This window comes from Dendrobates tinctorius, unplaced genomic scaffold, assembly GCF_039654945.1.
Source record: "Dendrobates tinctorius isolate UK_male_01 unplaced genomic scaffold, ASM3965494v1 ptg000464l, whole genome shotgun sequence".
Lineage (NCBI taxonomy): Eukaryota > Metazoa > Chordata > Amphibia > Anura > Dendrobatidae > Dendrobates > Dendrobates tinctorius.
The window spans coordinates 212,513-238,717 of NW_027362126.1; the positions used below are offsets into that span (position 1 = coordinate 212,513).

Here is a 26,205-nt window from a genome sequence, read left to right on the forward strand (position 1 = left end):
GGCTGAGTGCTCATCCAGGTATCACGGCCACTAGAGAGGCAGTAGCCAGGGGTTTTTGGTGGCCTTCATTAAGGTCCGATGTCAAGGAATTTGTTTCTGCTTGTGGCATGTGTGCCCGTTCCAAAAGCTCGCATAACCGACCGGCTGGGAAACTCATACCTCTACCAGTTCCTGATAGGCCATGGACTCATCTTTCCATGGATTTTATTACCGGTCTTCCACCTTCCAGGGGCAATACCGTGATCTTGGTGGTGGTGGACAGGTTTTCTAAACAGGCCCATTTCATTCCCTTGGCAGCATTACCTTCAGCAGAAACATTGTCAAGGTTGTTTGTGCAGCATGTGGTCTGATTGCATGGGGTACCCCTGAATGTTGTGTCTGACAGAGGTGTGCAGTTTGTGGCCAAATTTTGGAGGGCGTTCTGTATGAAATTGGGCATCTCACTCTCCTTCTCGTCGGCATATCACCCGGAGAGCAATGGTCAGACCGAACGCACCAATCAATCCCTGGAACAAATTCTCAGGTGTCTGACCTCCGCCAGACAGGAGGATTGGTGTGATGCATTATCGTTGGCTGAATTCGCTTTTAACAACCGGGTGAGTCAGTCCACCAACATGTCCCCATTCCTGATTAACTACGGCTTTAATCCGCATTTTGGGGAGTTTTCTCATGTGGATTCCGGTTGTCCAGGAGCAGAGGGGTCCGTTCAGTGGTTAAAAAACCTCTGGGTTGAAGTCCGGCGTAATATCTCTCGGGCCCAGGGGAGATACAAATATTTTGCGGACAAAAAGACAGCCTCGGGAGACATGTTTCAGGTGGGAGAGAAGGTTTGGTTCTCCACGCGTAACATCAACTTAAAGGTACCATCAGTTAAGTTGGGACCAAAGTTCATTGGTCCGTACGAGATTATGGAGATAGTCAACCCTGTGGCATATAGGTTGCGTCTCCCCGCCTCCTTAAAAATATCTAATGTGTTCCATAAGTCTCTGTTGAAACCAGCAGGATCTGTCAAAGAGAACTCTGAGACTGTTGTTCCTCCAGTGCTGGTGGAGGGTCAATTGGAGTATGAGGTCGGACATATTGTGGACTCTCGGTGGGTGCGCCACTCTTTGCAGTACCTGGTCCACTGGAAGGGATATGGACCAGAAGAGCGCTCATGGGTCCCTGCTCGTTCGGTACATGCAGATCGCCTGGTTCAGGCGTTCCATGCCAAGTACCCGGGGAAGCCTGGGGGTCCAGAGGCCCCCCGTTGAGAGGGGGGTACTGTCATGATTCCAGTGCAGGTTTTTGAGCTGCACACCGGGGATTAATGTCTGGAGCTCTGTGCAGGTTTTGACCTGCACACTTGGGGTTAATGATTGTGGCCTCTTTCTGGTTCTGGGAGAGCTTCATAAACCTCTGGGTAGCTTCTATCCCTGCCAGTTATACTTTTGCCTTTGGCCTAGTGTGCTGACCCCCGTGTGCCTGTATATTGCTATAGCTTGTTTATATGGTTCTGACCCGATTCTGTTTCCCGTTGTGAGTTTGCCTGTTGATTTTGTACTGTGTTATTATCTGTGTATGACTCATTGCCTGTGATCTGACTACTCTCTGCTCGCCCCTCTTATACCTTGCAGCTATCTCTGTGTATGACTCATTGGCTACGTCCTGACTATTCTCCCTGTCTATGCCCCTTGGTAACTTTGTCTCGCAGTTACTCTGCTAGGAATTGTCTTGCAGCTCCTAGCTCTGTGGCGTTTAGACCACGCCTCTAGCAGTCACGTGCTTCAGGTCCTGCGGGTCTGAAGTACGCATCTATTCGGTTGCTGCCCGCTCCACAGGTATCTTTGAGCACGCTTTCGCTTTACTCAGGGCACGCGTACTGGCTCAGTGAGCAAGTTCAGTGCGGTGTCTCTGACAAAAACGCATTGAAAAACGCATACAAACGCATACAAATGCTGCGTTTTTTTCAAGCATTTTTATGAGCATGCATGAAAAAAATGCAGCGTTTTTATGCGTTTGTATGCGTTTTTAGTGCTTTTTTACCGCATTTGCATTTATTTCCAACATTAGGTGGCCCCTCACACTAACCCAAACCATGACTTTACTAACCCTAACCCTAACCCTAACCCTGACCCTAACCCTAACCCTTAACCAAACCATACCCTAACCCTAACCCTGACCCTGACCCTTAACCAAACCATACTAACCCTATCCCTAACCCTTAACCAAACCCTACTAACCCTAACCCAAACCCTAACCCTAAACCCTAGCTAACCCTAACCCTAACCCTAAACCCCCTTAACTAACCCTAACTCTAACCCAAACCCCTAAATTCGATTGTCTAACTAATGGTAAAAAAAAAAAACGCATGCACAAAAAAAGCATACATAAGCATGCCAATGCGCACATATGCGCACCCATAGACTTATAATGGGTGTCTTGCTGTAAAAAAACGCATTGTGCGCGCATGCATTTTTTTGAGGCAAGTCGGACGCCCAAAAAATGCAACAGGATGCATTTTGTGCGCCCGAGCGCATACCGCAAAAAAACGCATGCGCGGAAAAATGCATACAAATGCATGTGTATGCGCACATAAGCGCATCCCATGTAAAATATAGGGGAAAAAACGCATGCGTTTTTTAGCGCTAAAATCCAGCGCCAAAAAATGCAAGTGTGAAACCAGCCTTAGCTGCTCAGGGCCAACAGATGAGGGGGTGGAGGGATGTGTCTGGGGCTGGTTCAATACAAAGGGTCTTGGTTCAGGTGATGGTTAGGGATCCCCTTGGTTCAGGGGTTGGAGGCGGGAAGCTTTAGGAAGTTGTGTTTGATGTATCCTACTTTAGCACTGATGCATAAAGTCTGGGAGGCAATTAAAAAGATTAGGGGTTTGGAACACTTGACAAATTTTTCCCCGATATGGCAAATCGAGACTCTACCCATTTTCCCATTTGTTAAAATGGGAGAATTTAAACATTGGATGAGACTGGGAATACAGTACATGGTTCAGGTGCAGGACTCACAGGGACTGGTGCCCTTTGGAAAGTTGCAGGAAGATTATGGGCTACCGGAGGTCTGCAGATTTCAATATGGGCAGTTTAGGCATGCTTATGTTACGCAGAGTAGGACAATGAATATGGAGATTCACAAGGATATATTGATTGATTATGTCTGTGCAGAGGGGGGAACAAAAGGGGTAGTGTCGGGCATTTATAAGGATCTAATGCATACTTTTTTAAATAATTATCCTATTAGAGCACAGGGGAAATGGGAGGAGGAGTTGGGTAGGATAGAGGAAGATAAATGGGAAGTGATTATGGAATATATACCCCAATTATCACTGAGTGAACCGGGCAGACTCTCGCAGATATATGTACTCCATAGAGTATATAGGACTCCTGAACGGCTGTATAGAGCGGGTCTGAGACAGACTTCTGAGTGTCCTCGGTGCCGAATGGAGAGGGCTGGAATTCTCCATATGTTATGGCAGTGTCCAAATCTGAACCCATATTGGACGGCGGTGCTTAGTGCCATAGGAGGAGCGTATGGTTGTAGGATTGAAAGGGATCCTGTGGTCTGTATACTGGTATATGTGGAGACATAATAAATATAAGGTGGCTATAGCTAGATTATTATATATTGCGTGAAAACTGATCGCCAGATACTGGATAAATGAAGATCCGCCAACGTTGAGGGAATATTTCAGACAGTCTGACTCTAATGTGAATATGGAAAAAGACATTTACATTAAGAGAAAAGGCATAAGAACATTTGAGACACTGTGGACACCTTGGGTGGAGAGAAGATGACCCTGAACTTAGAATCATAGAATCATAGAATCATAGAATCGTAGAGTTGGAAGGGACCTCCTGGGCCATCTGGTCCAACCCCCTGCTCAAAGCAGGATTCGCTAAATCATCCCAGTTAGATGTCTGTCCAGCCTCTGTTTGAAGACTTCCATGGAAGGAGAACTCACCACTTCTCGTGGCAGCCTGTTCCACTCATTGATCACTCTAACTGTCAAAAAGTTTTTTCTAATATCTAATCTGTGTCTCCTCCCATTCAGCTTCATCCCATTGCTTCTAGTCTTTCCTTGTGCAAATGAGAATAAAGTTGATCCTTCTACAATGTGACAGCCCTTTAGATATTTGTAGACAGCTATTAAGTCTCCTCTCAGTCTTCTCTTTTGCAAACTAAACATTCCCAAATCCTGCAACCTTTCCTCATAAGACAGGGTTTGCAGACCGGTCACCATTCTGGTCGCTCTTTTCTGAACTTGCTCCAGTTTGTTGATGTCTTTTTTAAAATGTGGTGCCCAAAATTGGACACAATATTCCAGATGAGGTCTGACCAAAGAGGAGTAGTGGGAAATAATTACTTCACGTGATCTAGACTGTATGCTTCTGTTAATACATCCTAGAATTGCATTTGCCTTTTTTGCTGCTGCATCACACTGTTGACTCATATTCAGTCTGTGATCTATTAGTATACCCAAGTCTTTTTCACATGTGCTGTCTCTTAGCCCTATTCCTCCCATTCTATATATGCTTTTTTCATTTTTATTGCCCAGATGTAGTACTTTGCATTTCTCCCTGTTAAAAACCATTCTGTTAGTTGCTGCCCACTTCTCCAGTTTATTTAAATCTTTTTGAATCCTCTCTCTCTCTTCTCTAGTATTAGCTATCCCTTAACTTAGCTATCCCTTAACTTAGGTTACACCATGCATTATTTGCTGCTCTTGTATGTAATGGGGGGAGGGGAAGGGAAGGAGAGAATTTCTGAAACTAATGACCATTGTTAATGTTCTCATTGCGATTTTTGTTCTATTGTTTTGTACCTTGAATTTGGTTAAATAAAAATGTATCTGATTTAAAAAAAAAAAAAAAAGTCAGGTCGCAAGCAAAGGGTCAGAGTCTGGGAAGCAAATCACGTCAAACAGGGTCAGGCACAGAGCGCAGAGGGATCAATGTTCCATAGGCAACAGCAAGTGTACGATTGACATGGGGGGGAGTAACTAGCATGATTAAGTAGAAGCCTGATTAAGGAAAATGAACACAGGTGATTGCAGCACAGACCCGACACACAGTAACAAAAAGACAGAAACAGAGTGGAAATCGTGACATGATCACACAAAAAGTATGTAACGGATCTATTGGTTGAAAACTGAAAAAAATTTAACAGTCAATCGTAATGTGACGCGATGTAAGCTGGTTTTTGGTATGCACCTATTCAGACTAGTTCTAGATGTGTCGTCAGTTTTTTCTGTCATTTGTATGTTAGCCTTCGGACTGAGCACTCCGCCCTTCATCAAGCTGTGATTTTAATTACATCCAATCACATTTTGGTTCCTATCTTCCTATAAATACAGGCTTTACCATGTTATTAGCCAGAGGTCAGTTCACACTAGGCAGCTAGAATAGGGACCCGTTCAATGAGATCACCTTGACGTTGGGGAATGGGCTCACATCTTTTGGCCAAATTTGTGCTAAGTATCTCATATGTTTTTTCTAGATTACAAAAGCCATTATGCTGTTCGTATTTCACATATTTCATATTTGATATTCCTTGAAGCAATTGAGTGCAACCATTTCCTTATTTTGATATGTACGCTGTTTTTTAGTATGCACCTATTCAGACTAGTTCTAGATGTGCCATCAGTTTTTTCTGTCATTTGTAATGTGACGCGAGTCACGACAGTAAATATATATAGTACTTACTGTAAGTAAAGGGAGGTCAAACAATCCGAGGTCAGGTCCAGAAAATGGCTCAGTACGACAAAGGGAAATCAGAGACGAAGTCCAATACACGAGACGAGGTCAAGAAAGCCAGAGAGACAGGGAGCAGGCACAAGCAAAGTCAGGTCACAAGCAAAGGGTCTGAGTCCGGGAAGAGAATCAAGTCAAGCTGGGTCAAGCACAGAGCGCAGAGGGATCAATGTTCCATAGGCAACAGCAAGTGTACAATTGACACTTGGGGAGGAACTAGCATGATTAAGTAGAAGCCTGATTAAGGAAAATGAACACATATGATTGCAGCACAGACCCAGCACAGACTGACAGACTCGACACAAAGTAATAAAAAGGCAGCAAGAGAGTAGAAATCGTGACACTGCATTTATTATTGATGATACATGGAGATACGGAGGCCATACAATATTCAGTATAAAGACTAAGGGTGACAGCAAATACATAATGACCTAATAGAAAACCAACAGAAGGCCACGATTATCGAATTAGTAATTAAATGTGACTCAATCATGGCAATCAGGAGAGAAACAAAGGTGGCATAATCATCGTGTCCTGCAGAATGGCTGACACGTTAGCTTCTTACAATGGATGAATAACGGTGACAGAGGCCATGGCGCACAGCCTTACAACTATACATATTTACAATGTATGGGATTTACAGGCGGCAGCACTCATCATTGTGCCTGATGCCATCGCGGCCCTCCTGCCATCTCCCTTCTGTTTTCAGCTGCTGATTTTGGTTAACATTTTGTTGAGAGCTTGTTTGACATGAGTGGTGGAGCTTCTTCTTCTTGTCTTTCCTTGAATCATTTTCCTTCGTCTTATCTCACGACACAGCTCATAAAACACCTCAGTGATGTTCCCTTCGCCAGTGCAGGCGGAGCACTCATAGAAGGCACAAGCCAGTTCTGTGGCAAGCTTCTCACCATCCTCAGTGGGAACCTGACGAGAGTGACTCAGATCCGCTTTGTTTCCCACTAGGATAAATGTCACATTTTTTGGTTTCTTTACTTCATCTAAGAGGTTCTTAAATATCATGACGTCTTCAAAGCTTCCCCTATCTGTTATATCATAGACAATTATAAAGCCTTCTCCCCAGCGGATGTGTCCTTCCCTCTGCAAAGGGTCTTCCTGAAAATAAAGATGAAGAGAAATTATTAGAAGCTAATAACACATACATATACAAATTACACACAAATAAAATAGTACACTACACACAAGTAGATATGAATATACACATAACCCAGGCATCCTTGCTCAACGAGAGTGTAGGTGGATTTTCCCCCTTGACACCATATCCCCCAAGGGATTGAATGAAAAGCTGAGCTTTGTACCCTGTGATCCGCTCTTCTGTTCACCCTACTAGGGGTATTGATATGCCTTATCCACACAGCTTTGTGCAGTATAATATTTCTCGTGAATGAGATTCCCTGTTTTTTGACTTCTCACTTATGTTTTGTCTTTGTCTATTTATTAAGTGTATACTGATTGGTATTTACCGTACTTTAATCTATATACTTCCGGTGGATCCATCTCATTTGTGTGGGACTTGTCGTGTTCTGAAAATTGGTGCCTATTTCCAGTGGCCTCAAGGACTTATCTTATATACGCATGGACGGGTCTCCATACACACCGATGTGACGTTATTATGCCTTTCTTCTCTTTTACGTTTTTTTCCCTTTGGAAACCTTTATCTGGAATTGGAATGCCTCTTATATTATTGTTTTACCTTTTCCCGTCTATTTCAGTCCTGTAATATGTGGCTAAATCAATAACGTTACATTACCCACATGTGCACTGGATATTGACTGCGGCAGGGTAGACGATACTAGGTGTCCAGGGTCCAGGTCGCATGCACCATAGATATCGGCACAGTCTGAGTCCCATAAAGAACTCGTAAAAGACAGGACATGTGTTACCATCACCCTTTGATAAAGCAAGCAGATGCGAAATCAGGGGCCCTGGGGAGGTCGTTATAGGTCAGGATTTACAATTAAGTATTTAACTATTTCTATAGCAGCACAGGTTTGAGCAAACTTTGGATGACTACTATTTGTTTGATGTTACTTGAACACATGTCTCTTGAGCATTCCAATGTGTTTGCACACTTTTTTCTGCTTCCCTCAATCTTACGTTTTGACCTGCAACCCCTCTTTTTTAACAGCAGTTTTCCTCCTTTCTTCTATTGATTTTTGGATGATGTTTTATTATTATTTTGTCTGAAATTAATTTTGTGTAATTTATTAATTTATTAATAAAGGATGTTTTTATATTTTATATACAGTGGTTCTCACTACTCCTTTTCTTTGCGTTTTTCAAGGTATTGTTAGAGTATTCCACTTTTAGACTTTTATGATTATCATTGGGGGAGCTTAACTCTATCATGCTGTCAGCCTTCCTATATAAAATGTGCATTTTGATTATTGTATCTACTGTATATACAGTTGTGCTTGAAGTTTTCATACCCCAGCAGAATTTTTGCTTTCTTGGTCTTTTTTCAGAGAATATGAATGATAACATCAAAACTTTTTCTCCACTCATGGTCAGTGGTTGGGTGAAGCCATTTATTGTCAAACTACTGTGTTTTCTCTTTTTAAATCATAATGACAATCCAAAACATCCATATGACCCTGATCCAAAGTTTACATACCCTGGTGATTTTGGCCTGATAACATGCACAGAAGTTGACACAAATGGGTTTGACTGCGTACTAAAGGTAACATCCTCACCTGTGACCTGTTTGCTTGTAATCAGTGTGTGTGCATAAAAGCTAAGTGAGTTTCTGGGATCCAGACAGACTCTTGCATCTTTCATCCAGTCACTGACATTTCTGGATTATGAGTCATGGGGAAAGCAAAAGAATTGTAAATGGATCCATAGGAAAAGGTAGTTGAACTGTATAAAACAGGAAAGGGATACAAAAGATATCCAAGAAATTGATCATTTCCAGTCAGCAGATTTAAACTGTGATTAACAAATCAAAAATCAGGGGCTCTTTATAAACAAAACCACGGTCAGGTAAAATAGCAAAAATTGCCTCCACAACTGCCAGGAAAATTGTTCAGGATGCAAAGAAAAACCCACAAATAACATCAGCTGAAATACTGGACTCTCTGAAAACTAGCGGTGTGGCTGTATCAAGATGCACAATAAGGAGGCACTTGAAGAAAAATGGGCTGCATAGTCGAGTTGCCAGAAGAAAGCCACTACTGCACAAATACCACAAAGTATCTTGCATACAATACGCAAAACAGCACAGAGACAAGCCTCAAAACTTCTAGAACAAGGTAATTTGGAGTGGTGAGACCAAAATTAAACTTTTTGACCACAACCATAAAGGTTACATTTGGAGACAGGTCAACAAGGCCTATGATGAGAGGAACACCATTCCTACTGTAAAGAACGGAGGTGGATCGCTGATGTTTTGGGGATGTGTAAGCTACAATGGCACAGGAAATTTGGTCAAAGTTGAAGGAAAGATGAATGCAGCACGTTATCAGAAAATACTGCTGCGCATGGGACGTACTTGAACGTTCCAACATGACAACGATCCAAAACACAAGGCCAAGTTGAGCTGTCATTGGCTACAGCAGAACAAAGTGAAGGTTTTGGAGTGGCCATCTCAGTCTCCTGACCTCAATTTCATTGAGCCACTCCGGAGAGATCTCAAGTGCGCAGTTCATGCTAGACAACCCAGGAATTTACAGAAGCTGGAGACTTTTTGCCAAGAAGAGTGGGCAGCTTTACCATCTGAGAAAATAAAGAACTTCATCCATAACTACCACAAAAGACTTCAAGCTGTCATTGATGTTTTGGATTGTCATTATGATTTAAAATGAGAAAACTGTGACCTCCTACTATGAGGTCTGCGCCTCTCAGGGTTGGCTAATGGCGAGGGTGGAGCCTTGCTCCTACTCTCCTGCAGCACCTCCACTGCTCTCACTGGAGAGGAAGGGGACGTTTGTAGAGAGACGGCAGAGACAGTAGCCCCTAGGCAGCAGCCCTCACACGACTGCTCCCAGCTGACTACTTCCCTAGTCCGCCAGTCTGAAACCGGGTTGTGTTTTTTAGACCAAGGGGGGCCCACAACGATAGGTGCTGGATTTCCCTCCAAGACATAGTATGACTAGGACTTATCATGATGTTCACTATACAGCACAATGTCTTCTACGACTTGGTTTAACCCCCCCTGGCTCAGTGGGACAGAGTTAATGTCCTGGACGCTTATGGGTCTGTCCAGCGTCTCACCACTCAGACCATGAGTCTGGTCAAACTGAGCATCCACCAGACTGACTTCAGCTCCACTGTTCACAAGCACCGGTATGCCCTCAGGTACCTCACCAACCAACACCTCTGCTGACAGTACCTTCTGAGGGCGAGGAGGAAATATACACTCCCAGGTCATCTTCCTCCACACGACCAGGGGGACATGGCTTCTGTGATATAACCAAAGTTTCGGCGTGAGTGCCAAGGACTAAGTCATTAGTCTGCTCACTACAGGGACATACCCCTTCACCTTGGGGAACACCAGGCAGCACCATCGGGACACCGACTCCACCCACCTGCCTGGGTACGTCTGACTCTATAAGCAAGTCCTGCTCCCCAGCAGGGACTCCACGGCACTTCCTCGCCAAAGCCGTATATGGACCCTCTAGTTGAGGCAAAGGATAGGCCTCAGACCCATAATTCCGCTGCAGGTGCTGCTGAAACACATCATGCAGCTCCTCACTAATCTCAGTGAGGGCCAGCAGCAACTGCTCACTGGTCTGAACTTGGCCCATGGCTCACCAGAGAAAAATGCTTGGGTTGGTGATAATGTGATGGTCAACGTGTGACTGGACACATTGTCTCCAGCAGGGCGAATTTCTATGGCACATGTGACCCTAGATACACCGCCTCCAGTAGGGCGAATTTAAATAATATAACGTGCAGCCAGATACACCGCCTCCAGCAGGCGAATTTCAGAATTACACGTATAACTGGATACACTGCCTCTAGCAGGGCGAATTTAAATAATAAGGGGAAACACCAGGGAAACCGATACAATGGAGGGCCCTGCGATAGGGAACGAGGACTTGGAGACCTCCTGCACTCCCCTGAGCCAGTCTCTACACTCCTAACAGTCCCTATACAGGCTCTGCACCTGTTGCCGAGCTGGAACCTAAGAACCCTAGCTGGCCCTGCACCTAGCCCTCTCTAGTGAAATGGACAGTGCAGAAACTAATCCCACCACTGCACTGAAACACACATAAGGGAAGTCACAAACCGGGATAACACCACTTAGCTTTGCTCTGTTGCTCTTGCTCCCAGCAACAGAGTCCACCACCAGAATGCAGCTTTCCTCCAGAATCGCTGCTACTTCACCAAGCTTTGTCAGAGCTGCAAGGAACTCTATCTTCTTCCACACCATGACTCTGACTGAGCTGCCAGGAACTCTCTCTAGCTCCTCCACCAAGGATGGTTGAAATGACCAATATCACCCACCGTGATTGCAACACCTGACACTCTTTTATGGCAGAGCCAGAGCAATCACACCCGCTTTATAATCACGTGCACTAAACTAAAGTAACCAGAGTGCAATGACCCTAACGGCCACCGAGGGCACAACTAGAACTGAAACCACCACAGTGCAATGACCCTAATGGCCACCGGGGGCAAAACTATCTTTAAGCACATAGCTTAAGGAAAAAAAAGGTTACTTGTGCATTTATCTGTCATAATCCAACCTGGATCATGACAAAAACACAATAGTTTGACAATAAATGGCTTCACCCAACCACTAACCATGAGTGGAGAAAAAGTTTTGGTGTTATCATTCATATTCTCTGAAAAAAGGCCAAGAAAGCAAAAATTCTACCGGGGTATGTAAACTTTTGAGCACAACTTTAAATAGTATACACATACATATTACACATATACATAGTACACACAGATATAAATTATGCAAATACACATTACAGAGGCACATAAATAGTACACACATACATATCACACATATACATAGTAAACACAAGCAGATATAAAATATGCATATACACATTACACAGGCACATAAATAGTACAAACATACATATCACACAAATACATAGTATACACAAGCAGATTTAAAATATACACACACACATATAGCATAGGCATATAAAGAGTACACGCATACATATCACTCATATACAGTCATATGTAAAAGTTTGGGCACCCCTATTAATGTTAACCTTTTTTCTTTATAACAATTTTGTTTTTTGCAACATTTATTTCAGTTTCATATAGCTAATAACTGATGGACTCAGTTATATTTCTGGATTCAAATGAGGTTTATTGTACTAACAGAAAATGTGCAATCTGCATTTAAACAAAATTTGACCAGTGCAAAAGTATGGGCACCCTTATCATTTTTTTTTTTATTTGAACACTCCTAACTACTTTTTACTGACTTCCTGAAGCACTAAATTGGTTTTGTAACCTCATTGAGCTTTGAACTTCATAGCCAGGTGTATCAAATCATGAGAAAAGGTATTTAAGGTGGCCACTTGCAAGTGGTTCTCCTATTTGATTCTCCTATGAAGAGTGGCATCATGGGCTCCTCAAAACAACTCTCAAATGATCTGAAAACAAAGATTATTCAACATAGCTTTTCAGGGGAAGGATACAAAAAGTTGTCTCAGAGATTTAACCTGACAGTTTCCACTGTGAGGAACATAGTAAGGAAATGGAACAACACAGGTACAGTTCTTGTTAAGCCCATAAGTGGCAGGCCAAGAAAAATATCAGAAAGGCAGAGAAGAAGAATGGTGAGAACAGTCAAGGACAATCCACAGACCACCTCCAAAGACCGGCAGCATCATCTTGCTGCAGATGGTGTCACTGTGCATCGGTCAACAATACAGCGCACTTTGCACAAGGAGAAGCTGTATGGGAGAGTGATGCGAAAGAAGCCGTTTCTGCAAGCACGCCACAAACAGAGGCGCCTGAGGTATGCAAAAGCTCATTTGGACAAGCCAGTTACATTTTGGAAGAAGGTCCTGTGGACTGATGAAACAAAGATTGAGTTGTTTGGTCATACAAAAAGGCGTTATGCATGGAGGCTAAAAAACACAGCATTCCAAGAAAAACACTTGCTATCCACAGTAAAATTTGGTGGAGCTTCCATCATGCTTTGGGGCTGTGTGGCCAATGCCGGCACCGGGAATCTTGTTAAAGTTGAGGGTCGCATGGATTCAACTCAGTATCAGCAGATTCTTGACAATAATGTGCAAGAATCAGTGACGAAGTTGAAGTTACACAGGGGATGGATATTCAGCAAGACAATGATCCAAAACACCGCTCCAAATCTACTCAGGCATTCATGCAGAGGAGCAATTACAATGTTCTGGAATGGCCATCCCAGTCCCCAGACCTGAATATCATTGAACATCTGTGGGATGATTTGAAGCGGGCTGTCCATGCTCGGCGACCATCAAACTTAACTGAACTGGAATTGTTTTGTAAACAGGAATGGTCACAAATACCTTCATCCAGGATCCAGGAACTCATTAATAGCTACAGTAAGCGACTAGAGGCTGTTATTTTTGCAAAAGGAGGATCTACGAAATATTAATGTCACTTTTATGTTGAGGTGCCCATACTTTTGCACCGGTCAAATTTTATTAAAATGCAGATTGCCCATTTTCTGTTAGTACAATAAACCTCATTTGAATCCAGAAATATAACTGAGTCCATCAGTTATTAGATATATGAAACTGAAATAGCTGCTGCAAAAACCAAAATTGTTATAAAGAAAAAAGGTTAACATTAATAGGGGTGCCCAAACTTTAACATATGACTGTACATAGTACACACAATTACTTATAAAATATACACACACATATATAACATAGGCATATAAAGAGTACACACATACATATCACATATATACATAGTACAAACAAGTACATATAAAATATTCACATACACAAAACACAGGCATATAAATAGTACACATATACATACTACACACAAGCACATATAAAATATGCACATACACATTACACAGAGGTGTAAATAGTACACACTGTGACAGAGTCACTGGTAAAGTGATAGATGGGAGATATGTGTCACTGTGCTTAACCGCGTCAGTGATAGGAAAACAAGAGCATTTTTCTCCAGCACACTACATGTTGTGAGGGTTAGTTGAATAAAAAGGGCTGGTTTTATGTGGACCTTCATAGAGCCGGTGGGAGAAAGTCCACTTTATCTCCGCTGGCAGACCTGCCGGGACCTGCTTGAGGTCGTGATCATGTGATCAATCACATGATGGGGAAGTCACAGGTTTGGGTTTAAATAACCGAGCTCTACAGGCAGTCGGGGTTCAGCTAATGTGGAGAGAGGAGTCTCCAGAGGCTTTGTGGCTCATCGAGCACAGACTGAACCTCTGCTGCTCCAGAGCAGGGTACCACTCGCAACATACGGACTGTGCTGCAGCCTTTTGGTTTTCTTTCGTTGTTTTGTTCCCGGTTTTAGCCAGAAAGGCTGAGATTTGTATTCCCCACGAGATGGTTTATGCTGCCTTACAATAAACCAGCGAGGATTTAAAGAGACGGTGCTCCCATTTTTTCTACTTCTGTGTGCTGTCACGTGAGTGAACTACCACAAAACATACATATCACATATATACATAGTATACACAAGTACACATAGAATATGCACATATGCATAACACAGGCATATAAATAGTACACACATACATATCATACACATATGCTGTCACAGGTTTACTGCAACAGAGAGGAGCCAGAAGACCACAGCGTCTGATTTCTCTTACTCCTGTACTAATTAGAAGCACTTCACATTCTTATTAAATATAAACTTCTTTTGACAGTGCAGGGGTTAATCTGCTGAGTTGAGAATTCCTGGAATGTTAAGACTCTCAGTCTCAGCTGTGCACTGTTAGCCACTTCCATCTCCTCTATAATCTGGGTACTAGGTAGCACTCATTGTCAGAGTAGCTTATGCTGCATGGCTGGAGGTTGTTGGTGGTTATATGAGAAGGCATTTGGTGGATTTATCTGACTCTGTTGCTAGGTTTTTCTCCTGCTTGGTCTCCTACTTTGATTTTACCCCATCATCAACTTCCTGGTGCATTCCTCTGTTATATGTGTGAGTTAATTTGTATGTTTGGAATTTTTCGCTACTCCTGTTCATATTACCTTGTTAGTCTGGTCGGTCTACTACGGTATACTAATATCTTAGCCTTCTGTTCCCCACGTCTCTCACGGATTCTGTGGTCCATTCATATGGCCTGAGTCATGGCCTCCATCAGAGAACAAGGGGCGTCATGGAGGACCAGAGCATCCTTGAGGGTTCCATGGCACCTGAGAGCATTGTTCCATAGAACTTAGAAGGACCACTGACGGAACTCAGTACAGTAGTCCTCAGCTGTGCTACCCCCCTGTGCCAGGTTCATGATTTTAGCCTCAGCAACCTTGATTCTGTCGGGTTCGTCATATATCAGACTTAAACTGTCAAAAAAGGTGTCAACAGAAAACCATTCTGAGGCTTGTGCGGACAAAGAAAATGCCAAGGTCTGAGGACCCCCTCGCAATAATGGACATGATTATTCCCACCTGCTGGAACTCCTCCCCTGATAACCTTGGGCACAGGCTAAAAATAACTTACAGCTCTCTCTGAACACCATAAACTGGTCTATTTCTCACGAAAATTTATCAGGGAGGGTGTGACGACATCGCATTTAATATGAATTACCCAGACATATTATTTCAGTAGGCCCAGGGACATGAGCTGGAGTTCATATAAGAATGACTGTTGGCCTTTATTGTCCGTAAATTATTGTTGACTGGCTGCTGATTAGCTATTGTATGGCAGTCCTAATAGTGTTCTATAATCTTTGGGAAACAAAGGCACAATGTTTGAATGTTTGTTAATATGCGGATGACCCATTGATGCTCTGAAATATAAGTGACAATCTATGCATGTTGTTTGCACACTCCGGCAGTGAGGGATGGCCTCCTACCACCTTCCTCCAAGCCATTGGTGGAATGACTGAATGAGAACTTGTGACCTATAAAAAGGAGGATATGGTTGTGTTCAGAGACTCTACATTACAGAAGTCATCATCACTCCAACTGAATAAATACAGAGCTGCCACCTTTGATCATCAAAGAATCATGGATAAGTTTGGAGAAAGCCAGGATTGGGACCCGCTGGTCGCCTGGTTCGATGAAGATGTTTAGAGAAGCAAAATTATGATTCTCGGATCAACTGGCCTTGTACAGTGTAAGGACTCAATGGACTGTCATCTTCCTATGCTTGTACATCCTCTCTGTGTGCGTGCCACAGGTGGGGTAGTGACCCTGGAAGCTCTGAAGTCACAGCTGCCATTATCCAGGCTAGTCAGCGGAAGGGTGAAACTCCGTAATGTGCACTGTGCTGGGACTGTTCTATGTGTTATCTGCCTGTTTTGATGTTCAATAAAGCAATGTGACACTGTTTTACCTTCATCCTGTGTTGTCTGAGTAGCATTACGCTCACGATAAAGGGAGAGCGGGCGTTGGGCGGGACGCTGGTCCATGTGGTTCCAGCTAGCGGACCTGGGGCTCCTGCCAACCTCCGTGTCTCCACAGAGGGATATTTTAGGTTCAGGAAAGACCAACTGTACATCAGAGGGTACTGACGTCACAGCCACTGCGGGCAGTGGGGGGCTATGAGGGATCTGTCACGGTCACGTGTGTCTGGACGCAGCGAGTACCGCAAGGCGAACCCATAAGACACCCGTGACCCTGGATACAGTGACTCCAGTGGGGCGAATTTAAATATTAAAACGTGCAGCTGGATACACCGCCTCCAACTGGTGAATTTAGGTATTACACGTTATACATACAGTAGTCTGGAAACCCCGCCTCCAGTAAGGCGAATTTAAATAATAAAGGGGGAACCTAGGTAACATTAACAATGGTGGGCCCTGCAATAGGGAATAGGGAAGTGGTGACCTCCTGAACTGCCTTGAGCCAGTGTCCCTGCACTCCTAACGTTCCCTATGCCGGTTCCGAACTGGGCAACGCACAGGAACCTAAAAACCCTAGCTCGCCCTGAACCTAAACCCTCACTAGGGAATTGGTCGGTGCAGAAACTAATCCCACCACTGCACTAAACACACATGAGGGAAAATGACAATACAGGGCAAACACCACTTAGCTTTGCTCTGTTGTGTACGCTCCTATCAACAGAGCCCACCACCTGTGTGCATCTTCTCCTCCACCTGGATCCATCACCATAACTGGATCCTTCACCATAGTGCAGCCTTGGAGCAGAGTCCACCACCAATTGCAGAAGTCCAGTAACAGAGTGTTATGAATGAGTCACCGGAGGAGGAAAAAACAAAAATGCAAGCTAAGTCCAGAAAACCAGAGAGGTTGGTAGCTAGCAGATTGCAGACCCCTGATCCTATTCACAACAACTAACAGTAGCCGTGGAGCGTTCCTACGGTGGTCCTAGACGCCTCTTCACAGCCGGAGAACTAAATAAGCCTAAAGAAAGAAAGGGGAAATCTAAACTGCCCCAGAGCAGACCCCAAAGCAAAAGACAGCCCCCAACATGTATTGTCGGTGAAAACAGATGAAAACACAAACACAGACAGAAAGACAGGCAGAGCAAACAATGGGGCCCAACTAACTAGATAGGAAAGGACAGAAAAGATGCTGGCTGCAACCCTACCAAAAATGTCCCAACACGTCTGATAGGAAAAACGGCCCTGAAGTCACTAGACTTCAAAATCACTATATCAGCACAACAACATATTCTGAAGACAGAGCAAAAGAGATTTAACCGATCAGGGACAAAAATGGAAATTCACCAGAGCCCCAGCCGGGGCTGGCAGAACACAAAACTAAGCAAATCAGACAAAATCTCATGGAACAATAACAGAGCAAAACTTAGCTTTAGAAGACAGGAACCGAACTGGAGGCCAGAGCTCAGAGCAGAGAAATCACCAGCAACCCGCGACCAGCCTTACCCTCGCCTACTGTATTATCACCCATCCCTTGAAGATTGTGAGCCCTCGCGGGCAGGGTCCTCTCTCCTCCTGTACCAGTTATGACTTGTATTGTTTAAGATTATTGTACTTGTTTTTATGTATACTCCTCCTTACATGTAAAGCGCCATGGAATAAATGGCGCTATAACAATAAATAATAATAATAATAATAATAATAATAATAACAACCCTACAGGGCGTCAGCTGCCTTATATCCACTCAGAGATTCCGGATGTCCAATCGCAATCCACCTGTTCAGGTGACAGGTTTCTCCCATCCAAACCAGTTTCACCACCTCCTTTCACCAGCAGAGGGAGTTCATCGGACATCAAAGGTGAACGAGAAAATGAGCTCACAACACAGAGTCCCAAAGATGAGTTCAGCTCCTTCCCAAAAAGTCAAGCATGCTTGAGTCCAGCTCTCAGCAACCAAGTCCCGCATGCTGAGTGCAACTCTCTCCATAGTCATCACTCCACCAAGCCATGCAAGCACTTCCTGCCGACACCATAAACTGTGACTCTGTGACAATTCTGGTCTAATACGTCCAAGAGTGGACCCTCTGGGTCGTGGATCAGGAGCCCCTGGGCCGAGCACACCTGGTGAAGACCGACCCCTGTACAGGGATCGTTAGGGGCAGGACCGCAGGGGGCAGAACCGCGACAGCCGGTACCAGGAGGGACGGCTCGATGGACAGGCAGGCAGAACAAGGATAGCAGGACGGGATAGCGGAAAATACTGGGCAGTAGTCCACAGGAGGAGGATCGGAGAGGGGGAAACAGGGCAGAGACAGACAGACGGAAGTGGAGCAGGGCACAGAGCACACAGGGGAAAACAGCAGAAGGACAGGTAGGATTCACTAGAGTAGATATGGGGCCGATGAGTGCAGGGAAGTCACACAATCACCAGGCGCCCTCAGAATAGAGCGGACGCCTGATATATCCAGAACCCGGAAGTACGTCCTACAGACCCGCCCCTCAGCGACGCCCCCTACTAGCAGAAGAGAGCGGGGGAACGCGCGTGCGCGGCCTAAGGCCGGCGCGGTTACCCGCAGCAGAGCGGAGGCCAGAGCGGAAGTGCGCGTGGACAGGAGTGCGCAGGTGAGGGGACGCTGCGGCGGGCACCGCCGCTGAAGGGGCATCGGCGGGCACGGCCGCCGATGTCACAGTACCCCCCCCCATATGTCCTCCCCTTCTGAGGTTGGCCAGAAATCTTTTCATGATAAGGGGGGCATCGACATTCTCTTGGGGCTCCCAGGACCTCTCCTCTGGACTAAAACCCTTCCAGTCGATAAGAAAAAGAGTTTTACCCTTGACCCTTTTCATGGCCAAAATGTCCTTTACTTCAAAGACATCGTCCGAACAAATTGGCGAAGGAGGGGACATGGAGGTTGGTTGGAACCGATTCAGAACTACAGGTTTAAGGAGCGAGACATGGAAGGCGTTAGGGACCCGGAGCGATGCCGGCAACCTCAATTTGTAGGCTACTTCGTTAATGCGCCCAAGTACTTCAAAAGGCCCGATGTATCGAGGACTTAACTTGTAAGCAGGGACTTTTAGGCGGATATGTTTGGTAGAAAGCCAGACTTTGTCCCCGGGATGGTATGGGGGTAGATCCCTTCGTCTCTTGTCTGCGTGTTTCTTAATTCGGATGCTGGCTACCTCGAGCGCCTCCCTGGTCTCCCTCCAAATTTGCGAAAATTCCTTGGCGAGAGTATCTGCTGCAGGAACTCCAGACGATGCGGAAAAGGGCAACGGAACCCCAGGATTTAGCCCAGTTACCACAAAGAACGGCGTCTTGGACGTTGATTCGCTGGGATGATTATTATGAGCGAATTCTGCCCAAGGTAGGAGTGAGACCCAATTATCCTGATGGGCGTTAGAAAAGTGGCGTAAGTAGGTAGTCAAAATTTGATTAATCCGTTCCACTTGGCCATTGGTTTGCGGATGATACGCTGAGGAGAAGTCGAGAGACGTGCCCAGGAGCCGACAGAGAGCCCTCCAGAATCGGGAGGTAAACTGGACCCCTCGATCGGTCACGATTCGTAGAGGAAGACCATGCAGCCTGAAAACCTGGTGGATAAAGATCTCGGCCAACTTCGGAGCAGATGGCAGTCCGGACAAGGGAATGAAGTGGGCCATCTTGGAGAAGCGGTCTGCGACGACTAAGATGGTAGTACATCCAGCAGAGCGAGGCAGATCAGTCACGAAATCCATTGCGATTTGCTGCCAAGGGGCCTCTGGCACAGGCAACGGATGAAGGAGACCGGAGGGCAGAGTCCTTGGAACCTTGTTCTGAGCACAGGTCCTGCAGGAGGCTACAAAGTCCTTTGCGTCCTGGTGGAGAGAGGGCCACCAGTAATACCGGGAGAGAAGCAAAAGGGTCTTCTTAATCCCAACGTGCCCAGCAACCTTGGAGGAATGCCCCCAGCGCAGCACTTCCAGACGTTTGTTCAAAGGAACGAAGGTCTTGCCAGGCGAAAGAGTAGAGAATCTCACAGGAGCCACGGAGATAACTTTAGTCGGCTCGATAATATATGATGGATCCTCCTCCTTTTCAGGTGGCTGCAAGGACCTGGAAAGTGCATCAGCTTTGATGTTCTTACTGCCGGGCCGGAAGTGGAGCTTAAACTCAAAACGGGAAAAATACAGGGCCCACCTGGCTTGTCTGGAGTTGAGTCTCTGGGCAGATTGCAGGTAGGCCAAGTTCTTGTGGTCCGTGAAGATAGTAAAGGGATGCACTGCCCCTTCGAGCAGATATCGCCATTCCTCCAGCGCCATCTTAATGGCCAACAATTCCCGGTCCCCAATGGAGTAGTTGCACTCCGCAGGGGAAAAGGATTTGGAGAAGAACCCGCAGGGGACTAGACGTCCGGATGGAGCCTGTTGGGAAAGGACCGCCCCAGCTCCAGTAGAGGAGGCATCAACTTCCAGGATGAAGGGCCTACTGGCCACTGGGCGGTGTAGGATCGGAGCAGAGGCAAAAGAGCGTTTCAGGAAGGCGTCCTCGGCTTCGGAAGACCAGCCGTTAGACTTCGTCCCCTTACGGGTCAGGACCGTGATGGGCTTGGTGACTGTAGAAAAGTGGGGTACAAACTGTCGGTAATAGTTAGCGAAGCCGAAGAAACGCTGGTTGGCCTTTATGCCAACTGGACGAGGCCACTGGAGTACCGCGGACAGCTTCTCCGGATCCATCTTTAGGCCGGAATCCGTGATGATATATCCCAAGAAAGGTAACGCTGTTTGCTCGAAGAGGCACTTCTCAATCTTGGCGTAAAGACGATTTTCTCGAAGGCGCTGCAGGACCATGCGTACACTTCTCCGATGGGAGGAGAGATCGGCTGAGAAAACGAGGATATCATCCAAATACACCACCACGCAGGAATAGAGTAGGTCCCGGAATACCTCGTTTACGAATTCCTGAAACACCGCCGGAGCATTGCAGAGACCGAACGGCATGACCAAGTATTCATAATGGCCGTCCCGAGTATTGAAGGCCGTCTTCCACTCGTCCCCCGCTCGGATTCGGATTAAGTTGTAAGTTTCCCGCAGATCCAACTTCGTGAAGATCCTGGCCCCCCTCAGCCGGTCGAAGAGTTCTGGAATCAGCGGGAGCGGGTACCGGTTTTTAACAGTGATGTTGTTCAGGCCCCGGTAATCAATACAGGGTCGCAGGGACCCATCTTTCTTCCGAACGAAGAAGAAACCTGCGCCCGCAGGGGACGAGGATTTCCGGATGAACCCCTTGGCCAGATTCTCCTGTATGTATTCCGTCATAGCCGTGGTCTCTGCTGGGGAAAGAGGATAAGTTCTCCCTCTGGGAGGGGTGGCTCCGGGGACCAGGTCGATAGGGCAGTCATAGGAGCGATGAGGTGGTAAGGAGTCCGCCTCCTTTTTGCTGAACACATCAGCATACGTGTGATAGGGTGCGGGAAGGCCCGGAAGGTCGGCAGGCTTCGACCATGGACGGGGACGAGTGAGAGCCCGTAGGCAGTGCTCCTGGCAGGAGTGCCCCCAACGGAGAACTTCCCCAGAGCGCCAGTCAATCACCGGCTCGTGCCGTCTGAGCCAGGGTAGCCCTAGAAGAACAGCATGGGCTAGTTGTGGCAGGACATAAAAGGCTATTCTCTCGAGGTGGAGTGCTCCGATTTGAAGGTCTACTTCGACGGTAACCGTGGTGATGAGTCCGGGTAAAGGTTTACCATCAACGGAGGGTTCCTCAATACATTCACCGGGATCCGGAGTTTATCAACCTCCTCCTGGCGGATGAAATTACCAGCAGCACCCGAGTCCACATACGCCTCCACAGATCCACGCTCCCGACCTGCAATTATCAAAGCTGAAAAGGTAAGGGGGAGAGAGGAATTTTGATCACCTAGGGGGTCCTCTCTTACCTGACCTAGGTGGAGGCATTTCCCGACCTCTCTGGCTTCTCCGGACAAGAACGCACAAAATGGTTGGCCCCTCCGCAGTACAGGCAGAGTCCCTTGGTCATCCTCTCCCTGCGCCGCTGCTCGGACAGTCTGACACGATCAATCTGCATGGGCTCAGGAGCGGTACTAACAGGAGATGCAGGGAAACGAGGGACAGGAGCCTGGTACAGCCTAAAGGACCTTCTCTCTCCGACCGCCTCTCGAGCGCGCTCCTGAAAGCGTAGATCAATACGAGTGGCCAGCGAAATAAGGTCCTCCAGAGTGGTGGGAGTGTCTCGCCCGGCAAGCTCATCCTTGATCTTACTGGAGAGGCCTCTCCAAAAGGCTCCCACAAGAGCCTCATTGTTCCATCCCAGCTCTGAAGACAGGGTCCGAAAGCGGATGGCGTATTGCCCCACTGTAAGGGAACCCTGGCGGAGGTTAAAAAGGGCCTCCGTGGTGGATGCTAAGCGACCCGGTTCATCGAATACCTTGCGAAAGGTTTCCAAGAAAGTCTGAATGCTTGACACTACGGGGTCATCCCTCTCCCACAAGGGATTCACCCAGGACAGGGCCTCACCCTCGAGATGGGACACAATGAACGCCACCTTGGCGCGGTCGGTAGGATACTGAAGGGGGGCTAGCTCAAAGTGTAGCCTGCATTGATTCAGAAAACCCCGGCATAACTTAGGGTCTCCGCTGTACCTGGGGGGTTTACCCAGACGGGGAGACGGGGCAGAGACTATGTCTCGGGGGGAAGTTGCTGCGGCTGCAGAGGATTGCAGAGCAAGCAATCGATCATCCACGGATGCCATGTAACTTAAGATGTGGGATTGAGCGTCGCGCTGCTGCGCGAGCTCCTGCTGGAGGCTGACCAGGAGGGGGGCGTGCCCGGGGTCTGAGGTCTGCAGGGCGGATAGCCGGGTGTCCATAGACTTCATAAAGGACATTATCCGGGTCTGATTTTCTATAAGGAAAAGTAATTCCTTTTGTGTAGCGGCCGCGGCACCGGCGGGATCCATGGCCTGGTGATACTGTGACAATTCTGGTCTAATACGTCCAAGAGTGGACCCTCTGGGTCGTGGATCAGGAGCCCCTGGGCCGAGCACACCTGGTGAAGACCGACCCCTGTACAGGGATCGTTAGGGGCAGGACCGCAGGGGGCAGAACCGCGACAGCCGGTACCAGGAGGGACGGCTCGATGGACAGGCAGGCAGAACAAGGATAGCAGGACGGGATAGCGGAAAATACTGGGCAGGAGTCCACAGGAGGAGGATCGGAGAGGGGGAAACAGGGCAGAGACAGACAGACGGAAGTGGAGCAGGGCACAGAGCACACAGGGGAAAACAGCAGAAGGACAGGCAGGATTCACTAGAGTAGATATGGGGCCGATGAGTGCAGGGAAGTCACACAATCACCAGGCGCCCTCAGAATAGAGCGGACGCCTGATATATCCAGAACCCGGAAGTACGTCCTACAGACCCGCCCCTCAGCGACGCCCCCTACTAGCAGAAGAGAGCGGGGGAACGCGCGTGCGTGGCCTAAGGCCGGCGCGGTTACCCGCAGCAGAGCGGAGACCAGAGCGGAAGTGCGCGTGGACAGGAGTGCGCAGGTGAGGGGACGCTGCGGCGGGCACCGCCGCTGAAGGGGCATCGGCGGGGACGGCCGCCGATGTCACAGACTCCACCACGCCATGCCAGCCCTTCTTGCAGACCACATAGCTGCCACTCATCCCCTCTGGCTGGGCTGCGCAGGACTCATGTTCAGCTCCTTCTTTCACCCAGGCTTGCTTCCCAAATGAAGAACACAATATCACCAACCGTCATCAGACACACCTGAACTCTTTTATAGAGCCTCACACTTGATTTATAATTACGTGCACTAAACCAAAGAAACTAAAGTGCACTACCACTCACCATCACCGGGGCAACTTAGAATGAACGACACCACGTGTAATAATTCTAATGGCCACCAGGGGCAATCACATCACTTTGGCACCTAGCCAAAGGAAAAAAAATTCACTTATCCATTTAATCTGTCAGATCCACGCTGGATCATGACAGGATCTTCATTAATTTCTCTGACCCTGCATCTGATACTGCGATGACTCCAGACTCTTGCAATCCTTAGCCAGATCCTGAGTCACCTGCGTCAAATTCGCCACCTGGTCACAAAGCGCGTGAACAGGATCCATACTGGAGAAAAAGAAAAACGTATCGGCCAGACGTAACGTGATCATAGTCACTCACACAGCCAAGCCGTGAGTCAGAATGTTCAAAGAGTCCAAGGTCAGAAGCTAGGAGGGCACGTCTAAACAGAAGGAAGAAGCAAAAGCATAGTCAGGTAACGTTCCAAAGTCAGAATACCAGTAGAATAGCGAATAAGAGCAGAAGGGGTTAAACAAACAGATGATCAGAACGAGGTCTAAGGTCAGACAACGAAAGATCAAGCATACAGAACTCAAGGCACAGGAAGCACAAGCCTCACTTGTTGAATGTACATCTGACAGAAGTCTGGGGAAACACCTCAGTTAAGTAGCATGGCAGTCACCTGGTATAATGAACACTTGGAGACAGCCAACGCCTCCCAGTTTCAGATTGGACAGTCGAGCTGTCAGTCAACACACTGACAGCTTCAGCACACCCCTGTACTGGATTGGACGGCCGAGCTGTCAGTAACTGTATCCCAGACACACTGAGGGGTGGAACCGTGACAATATAGTAATAGATAGATGGATAGATTTTACACAGAGGTAAGGGTATAATTGTACAAAACAATATCAAAGTGTTTATCCCGATACCCTTGTGAAAACCAAAGATAAAGTCTTTCTACACGCTGTCTGCTATTTGAATCACAAGTGCTAGAGCAGGTGGACCTATGTCCTGGTATGTGACAGACAAAAAAAAGGAACAATCTCACCCAGTGGTGTTCCTGAATTGGACCAGATCGTGTTCCACTGAAAATTGTAGAATCCTGGTTATCCAGTTAGGGAAGGGAGGCTGTAGATCCTTGCCACACATTACCCCACCGAAGGAAACTTCACAGGATCCATCAAATAAAGCCCCAAATTGCTCCCGACATGTTTCCTATGTCAAATCATCAGGGGAGACTGGAAAGATATTTGGGTCTTAAACAGATTAATGTGATGGTACATGCCCATCTTATATGTAAAGCGAAGAGGTCTGGTTCCAATTCAGGAACACCACTGGGTTGAACTAAAATCTTTCATTATCAGATCGTCCGCATATCTACTGAGTCACAATTATTTTATGTTTAATAAATCATTTTTTCTTCAAATTTTGGGTGCCCCTATGGGGTTAAATTTCTCACCTTCTTTAGCCATATTATATATGGCTTGGTGGGAAGAGCAATTTCTTTTTTATGATCTTAACCCATTCTTTAATGACATTTTTTGGTTCGGTAGATATGTGGACAATCTGATGTTCGTTTGGAAGGGTAATTCCACAGACTTGTCCCTTTTTCATTCTTATCTCAATTCTAACAATCTAAATGTAATATTCACTATTAGGGTATGTGCACACACTGCGGATTCCGCTGCGGTTCCGCAGCGGTTTTGGCCGCTGCGGACCCGCAGCAGTTTTAGCTGCGGTGTACAGTATCATTCAAATGAATGGTAACCAAAAACCGCTGTGTAGACGGTGCGGATAAATCCGCGCGGTTTTCCTGCAGTTGTGAAACCGCAGAAAGAATTGACATGTCAATTCTTTCTGCAGAATCCGCAGCGGTTTCCTATCTCCACCATTGAGGAGATGGTGAAACCGCAGGCTCAACCGCAGATAATCCGCAGGTCTTTTGACCTGCGGTTTTATCTGCGGTTTTTGCAAAATCCGTGCGGATTAATCCGCAGCGGATTCCGCAGCGTCTGCACACACCCTTAGTGGTACAGGGAATCAAGTTTCCTTTTTGGATTTATTGCTCACAGGTGATTCTATCAATGACAAAGTTCACACTACCATTTTTAGAAAGGAAACTGCAGGTAATTCACTTTTACTTTCTTCTTCAGGTCATCCCCAACATACCATCCAG

The 26,205-nt window shown here is 46.5% G+C and overlaps 1 protein-coding gene across 1 annotated transcript in view; it reads right to left on the minus strand.

The window, feature by feature from the left end:
• Positions 1-6,079: 6,079 nt before the first annotated feature.
• RERG (RAS like estrogen regulated growth inhibitor) overlaps positions 6,080-26,205 on the minus strand; it is a 241,109-nt gene continuing 220,983 nt past the window's right edge. The window contains exon 5 of the mRNA XM_073564599.1: positions 6,080-6,857. Coding sequence (XP_073420700.1) covers positions 6,450-6,857 — 408 coding nt within the window. The 3' untranslated portion in view covers positions 6,080-6,449. The remainder of the gene's footprint in view (positions 6,858-26,205) is intronic.